At 36.5% G+C, this 8041-nt stretch overlaps 1 protein-coding gene across 1 annotated transcript; it reads right to left on the reverse strand.

Annotated features, from left to right (window-relative positions):
* On the reverse strand, positions 1 to 6441 carry LOC121304131 (uroplakin-1a-like). Its single transcript, XM_041235097.1, has 8 exons — positions 6366 to 6441; positions 4413 to 4512; positions 3106 to 3306; positions 2502 to 2576; positions 1833 to 1940; positions 1205 to 1381; positions 657 to 740; positions 1 to 96 (listed from the first exon to the last, which is right to left on the reverse strand). The coding sequence occupies exons 2-8, from the start codon at positions 4476 to 4478 to the stop codon at positions 52 to 54; spliced, it is 756 nt and encodes a 251-aa protein (XP_041091031.1). The 5' UTR covers positions 4479 to 4512; positions 6366 to 6441; the 3' UTR covers positions 1 to 51.
* Positions 6442 to 8041: the final 1600 nt, after the last annotated feature.

Genomic DNA, 8041 nt, shown 5'->3' on the forward strand with positions numbered 1-8041 from the left:
ACAAAATCTTGGACTGGAACAGAGAGGTGGAGCAGATTGAGATCATGGGTCTTAAAGCTTGACATAGTACACCATAGCCAACAGCAGCACCAGAGCCTAAAACAAGAGCAAAATACAGTTTATCGAAAAACAAGCACAGCAAATACCGGCACATTTAGCACAGGAGTGCACATCGTGGGCAATCCTTGTTGGGTCGGGTCCTTTTAAATAGTGTTTGTTTCATCTGTCTAATTGTTGGTCTGAAAGGTTTCTGTAAGTCGCTAAGCCACCCTCCCCCCTGTTGAAGGGCAGTATGAAAACTGTACATAGATGTAGATACAGGTTTTAAATGTTTTTTTGTGTTGTGTGTGTGTGTGTGTGTGTGTGTGTGTGTTCTTGTGCAGAGCTTGTTGCTCTCGAAAAGCAACAAAACGAGAGCGGTTACAACACACAGGTTTCGTGGTTAACAGTGCTCTGGCAGATGTCCTGCATATTTAAGGTCTACTAGTTCACAAAACAAACAAAAAAAATGCACATTTGCTTACCGTAAACATGAGGATAGCTCGAAATCAAAACATTTTAACAGTGCTCTTGGCAGATGTCCTGCATATTTAAGGTCTACTAGTGATGTGAGGAAAGCAACATTTGCTTAACAAAAAAAATGCACATTTGCTTACCGTAAACATGAGGATAGCCAAGCCAAACCATGAAACAGCCCAGGCGTACCTACTAAAGACGAAACTGATGTGAGGAAAGCAACCCTGCAAAACGAAGAACAAAATTAGTCACCTCATCGTTTCATGATCTGACTTTTGGAAAGTTTTGAAACAGCGAATTGGTTATTCAGTAAAATATAATGGATGCAATTTGCAGTCAACCTGGTGCAACTGTCCTTGAATCTTGAAATAATGAAGGAGAACACTACAAGGTTATTCAGAATTTGCGAGAACGTAATACAAGTCTGCAAAAGCAATCGCTTATTAGACAGATCTCTAGGGTCACAGTAAAAGCAACAGTGTTATGCATAGTTACAATGCACTTAAGTCAATCACTTACTGTAAAGTGCTACCCAAAAGTTACACAAGCTCTTTGCATTTCAGCTGATTCACTACCACTCGTCACAGCATTGGTCCAAGACCCAGAGTTGTGTTCAGAGTAACTAACTACTATGTAAATGCACAGCAAATAGAGACCCTTCACGCGAAGGGTCACCACAGGCTCTTACGTTTCCATTCATGTAGTCCAGGTTTCCAATCTTGCAAGCATCCAGGCTGATCACTTCATAATTGCGCTTGCGTTTACAGCAGTTCAGAGGCCAGGTTAAGGAGTCTCTGAATTTGTTCTTGAAGGCTGAGGTATAATCATTCCAGTCAAGAGCACTGTCAGTACCACAGCAATTAAACTGAAAATAAAGAAAAAAGAACGATCATTTAATTCAGCATACATGTACTCCCCACCCCTCCCCAGGAACATTTCTTTTAAATAGACCTAAAACTAATGGAAATAATCGTAGAAAGTCAATCAATATTAAAAATATGTATGTTTATGATTCGAACACGCAAACAAAGTCGACTGTATGCTTAACTATTACTTTTACACACTTATTGAAAGCTACACTATATTTAATATTGCACTTGCATTGTAACCCTTTACTGCCTTGTAACACCTATAAACCACCTTGAATAAAGGCGTCTGCCAAATTATATAATTTTTTTTATTAAAAAAAAAACACATTAATATAGAGGACTTGGCATTGAACCTGAAGTTACCTGTCTGATGCACAACCCCAATCACTGCTATCGGACAAAGCAGTGCAAAAGCTACAATACTTCAAAAGTAAAACTATTGCTTACATCAAACATGACTCGATTCCACACAGTGGTGATCTGGCGGCCAGGATCACTGTCATCCGCGTAATACTGCAGCATTTGCTTCTTAATAAAGTTGCTGTTGGAGACCAGCTGAAAAGAAACAAAATCGTTCATTTCGATCCCAGGCTGCTGTCTCCCTTGTAAATTGAAATAAATACACGTTCTGAAAAATGCTAAGTTATTATGCAAGAGGCCATTCAGCACAGTAATTGCTTGACCCCGGTTAACACACCATTTGCATTCTAATGGGGGAGGATCTCAATAAATAGGGCAGAATCTCTTAATGTTGTTTCAAATTTTCCCAGCGTTTTAGATCCAAATATTTGACCTGCTATTCCATGCATTTATAATGGTGAGCGTAAGACAAAAAGCGATTCCATTCTGAACATTCTTCTTATTCATCTCCTCTTGTTCTTCTCTCTGTGTTAAAACTGAACTAGTTAACTTTATCTAGACCATTTAAGAGTTTCTAGACTTCAATCAAGTCCCTATCTTGTTTTCCCTAGGCTAGAGAGATTGGGTATGTTAAATCATTGCTGTGTTTGTACCCTGCTGGTTCTGTTCGCAATGGTTGTCAGGGGATAATAAAACTCAGAGGAGATTCAATCTAGTACTCCCATCAGCCAAGAAAATGAGCTTGCCGGCACTTACATAATCTCTGTGGGTGTACGAAGTGATAGCGGAGGCACTCTCAAAGATGTAGATGATCACCATCACTATCAGATACTAAAATGAACAAAGAGCAGAGCATTAGGAAGAATGATTCATACCTCACACAATCTCAAATTAGACACACAGGGAGAAGTTTGTTTTGTGGCTTGGTCACGAACAACTAATAATATATCCCAGATAACAGAATCGACGGGCGTCAGCTATTGATAATGCACAAGAATATCCCAAAGAAATGTACACGCCTCATATTGGGACAAATTAATTGAAGCAGAACTAGGATGGGCTTTTGTTTTTCATCCTGCCCCCCTCCTCCCCCCTCCTCCTCAAAAAACAAAACATTTCTGCAATGATGAACAGTGACAGGTACAGAATACACTGCTGGTTTCAAAGACCCCAATTAGCATGGATATTGTGCTAACTTCCCATCAGGGAATGGCGCTATGCTACAAGCCATTTAGCAGTCTCGCCTGTACATTCGCAGAAACTCATGAACAAAAGGTCCACCAGCCTTGAAATTAAAAGTTACTAGTCCCCCACCCCCCCACCCCCCCCCGTGTAGCAGTAGAGAGATCTCTGTACTGACCAGTAGCATCATGCTGCGGCTTTGCTTAAGGACAGCAAAAATCCCATAGATTGCTGTGCAGAAGAAAGCAAATCCAGTGAAAATGGCAATCCAGGCTCCAGCGAAGACGTCATCCTTTCCGGATACACTCATGATAGGATAGAGATCGTACCCATCAGTGACGACCCATATTGTTACAGCAAACAATGTTATTCCACAAAGCTGGGGAAGACAGAAATCATATTTTCAATGAATAAAGAAATCGACGAAGTGGAGATAGATTTAGGACAGAGGGTAGGAGATATTTCTAACAGCGGTGAGGGTATGAAATGGGTCACATGTTGCTGAAGCAGAATCACTTGGATCCTTTCAAACCCAACTTGACAAAGTTCTCAGATCAACCAGCTACCAGGAACCGGAGACAGATAGACCGAATGCACGCTTCTTGTTCATAAATGAATTAAACTGCCTTTTAATATAAAGACCTTTCCGTTGACAATTTGTTTTACTTTTGCATATAGGAGTCTCAACCTATTTTAAAAAGGCAATACACAGTTCTTAAAATGATACTTAGGGTGAGGAGTTTCCTGGTTTGTGCAGAGTATTTACTTTTTTTTTTTTTTTTTTTTAACGATGTCCCACTTTAAAACCTAACTCTTCAGTTCTGGACTCATTTTGTGTCATCTAGCCCTTGAAAGGGTGACTTGAGGCAACTTTTATGGCACAGATGGGCAGTAGTCATGCTTTCAATGAACAGCTTACGATGACAAAAGGTTTCACATCCACTAATACAGGGGATGACATTCTGGGATAGGAGAACGGGGAAATGACACCCGTCCTAAAGCAGTTGTTTATCTATTGATCAAAACTTCTGCATTGACTACCCGAATCTACTTACTGGATACTATCATCTGTCTTTGTGATACAAAGCCAGACACAATGTAAGGGCAAGGCCCTTTTGTGACTGTTTCTCTCAGTCCTGCCGAGCAACATTTTTTAAAACCCTTAAACATAAATCACTCAACGTGGGAGGCATTACGTTTCACTAAAACCCTAATTCTAGAAGTCATATCAGATAAAGGGCCTGTGTTGATAATTGAAATTTGCATGGATAAATCTAAAATCTCCCATTAGGCAACATGTTAGGGATTTAAAACCAGTCCCAGATCATCAAATATTGAACCATTTGTCCTTGTAGTTTAAAAGGGAGTTTTACTTTAGATTAACACTTTCACAAACTCTGTTACAAGTCAATTTCTCCTGTTACCACTTACGTCCTGGGTTCCAGGTTACAGCCCAACCTTGATCCCAGTTTCCCTGGAACTTACCGCAATAAGGACGTTTCCAAAAACCAACATGCTCATAATGGTCGGGTCTCCCTTTTCTTTTGCCATAACTGCCTCCAATTTGGTTTTTCAGCAGCAAAACCTAGACGGACAAGAAAAAGAAAACAAAAATACAATGAATTAAGATGAGAATGAACTGTTACTTCAAACTAAGCTGCCACGGACACAGGCAAAAAGCTGTGATTTATTCATGATAGTTAAAAATGCTTCCCAGTGATTAGCTACACAGTGGATTGTGTTATCTGGTTTTTATTATTATTATTATTTTTTTTTTTTTTAGCCCAACAGTTATCATAAATGTATTTGTGAAACCAAAACACCGTTACTACCAAATATTTGAACCCCAAGAGAAAACATTGTGAATAAATAATAATAATAATAATAATAATAATAATAATAATAATAATAATAATACGAAAAGTTACTCTAACGAATTTAAACGTTGTACCTAATCATTTGAAGCCAGCATCTTAAAGCTCATAGACAACCATCTTAGAAACAAACAGTCATGTGACCACAATTATGGAGACATGTTAAGTTGACCGTCAAGAGCAACATATGTAGGTATAGAGACAGACAGACAGACACACAGACAGACAGACAGACCAGGACGCATTAACAGATCTCCAAATTCTTTACTCTCCTGTGCTACAGAATGTCCTCACCAGGTTTTATTAAAATTGGAAAAGGATTTTAAAAAAAAATACAAACAAAAAAAAAAAAAAACACCCAACAATCTGTTAAAAATATAAATATAATGCACACATACATAAAGGGTAATAGACAGAAGTAGCCAGATTAAAACTTTAAAATTGCCAACAGGGAAATCAAAATCTTGTTTAGAAGAAATACAGTCAGCTTAGTGACCCATTTAACAGCAACAACCTGCCTAGCCAGTTCTTCAAGAGGTGAAGAGTATGTGAACTAAAAATAACCCATACAGACCCGTGTTTAAGTATACTGGTGAATGATAAAATGTTGAAGAGTATGGGGAAACGCAAGAGAGCTAGCTTCCAAAAAAAGAGCAAGAGATGTTTATTTGTATTATGGAACATGTAAGATATTACTTTGCAAAACCCTTTAAGTTTCATCGTACAAAATCAAGTATATTATAATACTAATAATTATATTAATATTAATAAAATCCATTGTAATTAAATTAAAGAACACAGTCCTGCAAATCCCTTGCTTCCAAAAGTATTTATAAATATAACAATCAGTTTACAAATGTAAATGACTGGGATGTATTTGTTTGATTAAAATACACACAGTAATTAATAAAACTAAATGTTGATATGTTTGTCATTAAAAAATGACACAAATAGTGAAAAAAAAACTATTTAAAAAACCGCAAATTCAACATTTGGCGCAGTGAAAATACAACTGATTTATTTTTAAAGTGAATATATATATATCATTAAAACGTCGATTGAATTCTTAAGGAAATGTGCAAGTACGGGGCGGGTTTGTATGTGAAGCACACTTCGCTATTATAATTATTATTATTAATATATTATTATTTATAATATTACAGGGAGTTTAAATATTGTCAAGCCATGCTCAGACACACTTACTTTAATGAAATTACAGACCGAATCAAGACACGATGCGTAGCATACAGTATATTTATATATTAATAATATTATAATAATCATAACGATAATAATAATAATAATAATAATAATAATAATAATAATAATACGTTGGAACTTTAACAATAGCTCCAATAGTATTTAACCAGGCACTTACAGAGAGATGCCAAACTTAAAACTTGAAGTTGGGTGTGACTGGCAATACGATAAATAAATAAATAAACATTTACTTTTCATAAACGATGCCAACATATGTTTCAGACAACACCAAGATGCAATTCTGACTTTAAAAAGAAATGTAAAGCAAACTAGCCGGCGCCTTTTGATTGAAAAAGATTCTCACCTGTTCGACACGGCTCCGAGGGGGGTTCTGACAGCTCACACCTGCTGCAGGTAAATTACAATCTACCTGTATGACGTCACAGGGAGAAAGGGAAAACGTGGTTAGGGGAGGACAAGGGGATCCGGAATCAAACGCGTTCAAATGAACAGAGTTGAAAATGATTTGTCACTGACGCTATTTGTTTGTTTGTTTCCACACTACGTTTACGAAATTTTAAAAAAGTTGGGAGACCAAATACATTTTCTCGAAAAATTCTCGAATAAATATCTTTAAACTCGTACTATGTAACGTGTTTAATGTTTTAGTAAAATATATACATGATAGATAAACGCTTAAAAGCACCAAACTAGTTTTTTTTATTTGTTTATTTATTATATCTGCTGTATATCTTTCCATCCATGTTTCTCTGATAAGTATATAAAATTACACTTTTAAAAAAAAAAATTGACAAGTAGCATAAAATCGTGAGTTTCGTTGCCTATTGTGCCCTCTGCTGGTAAATAACACATAGCATTTTTGTGTGTGTGTGTGTGTGTGTGTGTGTGTGTGTGTGTTATTTATTTATTTAAAAAAAAAAATGAATGTCATGAAAAACTGAAACAAAACAATTGCAAAGCAAATACGATTAATGCTGTGCAGGTGAGACAATCATCTAGTGTGTACACAGCATGTGTTCTTTTAACAAGACGCTTGCAAGAGTGTCTGTGATCTCTCTCGCATTAATGTGCACGTAACAATGTAGAGAAACAATTTCAGCAAATACAATAATAATAATAATAATAATAATAATGTACACCCAACTCTGCATAATAAGGCTGTCATTCTATCAAGGGTTTCTGCTGGCAAACCACGAGAGCGCTAGCTTGAGTCCTCAATCATTGTCACCAGAAACCCTCTGATGGATTTACAGCTTTACAAGTGCTGTGTTGGTGTATATTATTTGTTGAAATACAAGATGACATAACAGTGAGCAGAACTGTTGAGAATCACATTTGAAAAGAGACTTTGGTGCGGTTGGAGTTGATTGCTTGACTTTCTGGTCAGTCAAGATCCTTTGCTTTCTGAGGGCCATCAGTATACATTGTCTAGCACCTCATTATAAACGTGTGTTATAACACTGTACTAGATTCCTTTATATGAGTGAGATACATCATTGCCTGTATGTGTATGACCACCCTAAGACAATGGGTGACAGTAGTGGGGTAATTAAGTAGTATTCTAATTAACACAATTAAGCCTTTTATCATGTGCATGTCATTAGCATTTTTTTTATCTGTCTTTTTTTTGTTCAAGGAAACGGTACACGGAATTTGCATACGTTATCTCAATCTTACAGAATAATGCACTGTTTTGTGTTTTGTAGTTTGAGTAATTTAGCAGGGAGCAAAGTTAAACACACCTGTCTGCTTCAATACATAAATTTAGATCAACTTGGTCAAGCAACGCATTTTAGAAGGAAATGTACACACTGACACAATGTTACAATGTTATATTTTATTTTTTACATATTTTCATTGCAATACACGTGAAAGCTATTCAATTCTTGTAAATGTATCCTATTTCTAAAATTAGTCTGAAATCTTGAAAACAACAAATTGCCATTAATCTTGATTAAAACCCAAACAAAATCTGGATAAAAATACGTACAAAAATACAAACAAATACACATTGAAAAT

This window comes from Polyodon spathula, chromosome 37 (genome assembly GCF_017654505.1).
Source record: "Polyodon spathula isolate WHYD16114869_AA chromosome 37, ASM1765450v1, whole genome shotgun sequence".
In the NCBI taxonomy this organism is placed as follows: Eukaryota; Metazoa; Chordata; class Actinopteri; order Acipenseriformes; family Polyodontidae; genus Polyodon; species Polyodon spathula.

What these genes read in the sequence shown, in the direction of transcription:
- LOC121304131 (XM_041235097.1), bottom strand. Translation starts at nt 4,478, where the DNA reads ATGGCAAAAGAAAAGGGAGACCCGACCATTATGAGCATGTTGGTTTTT. An exon ending in TTGGAAACGTCCTTATTGCG is followed by an intron (nt 3,307 to 4,412) that starts GTAAGTTCCAGG and finishes TGTCTTCCCCAG; the next exon opens with CTTTGTGGAATAACATTGTT. An exon ending in TGGACTACATGAATGGAAAC is followed by an intron (nt 741 to 1,204) that starts GTAAGAGCCTGT and finishes TTCGTTTTGCAG; the next exon opens with GGTTGCTTTCCTCACATCAG.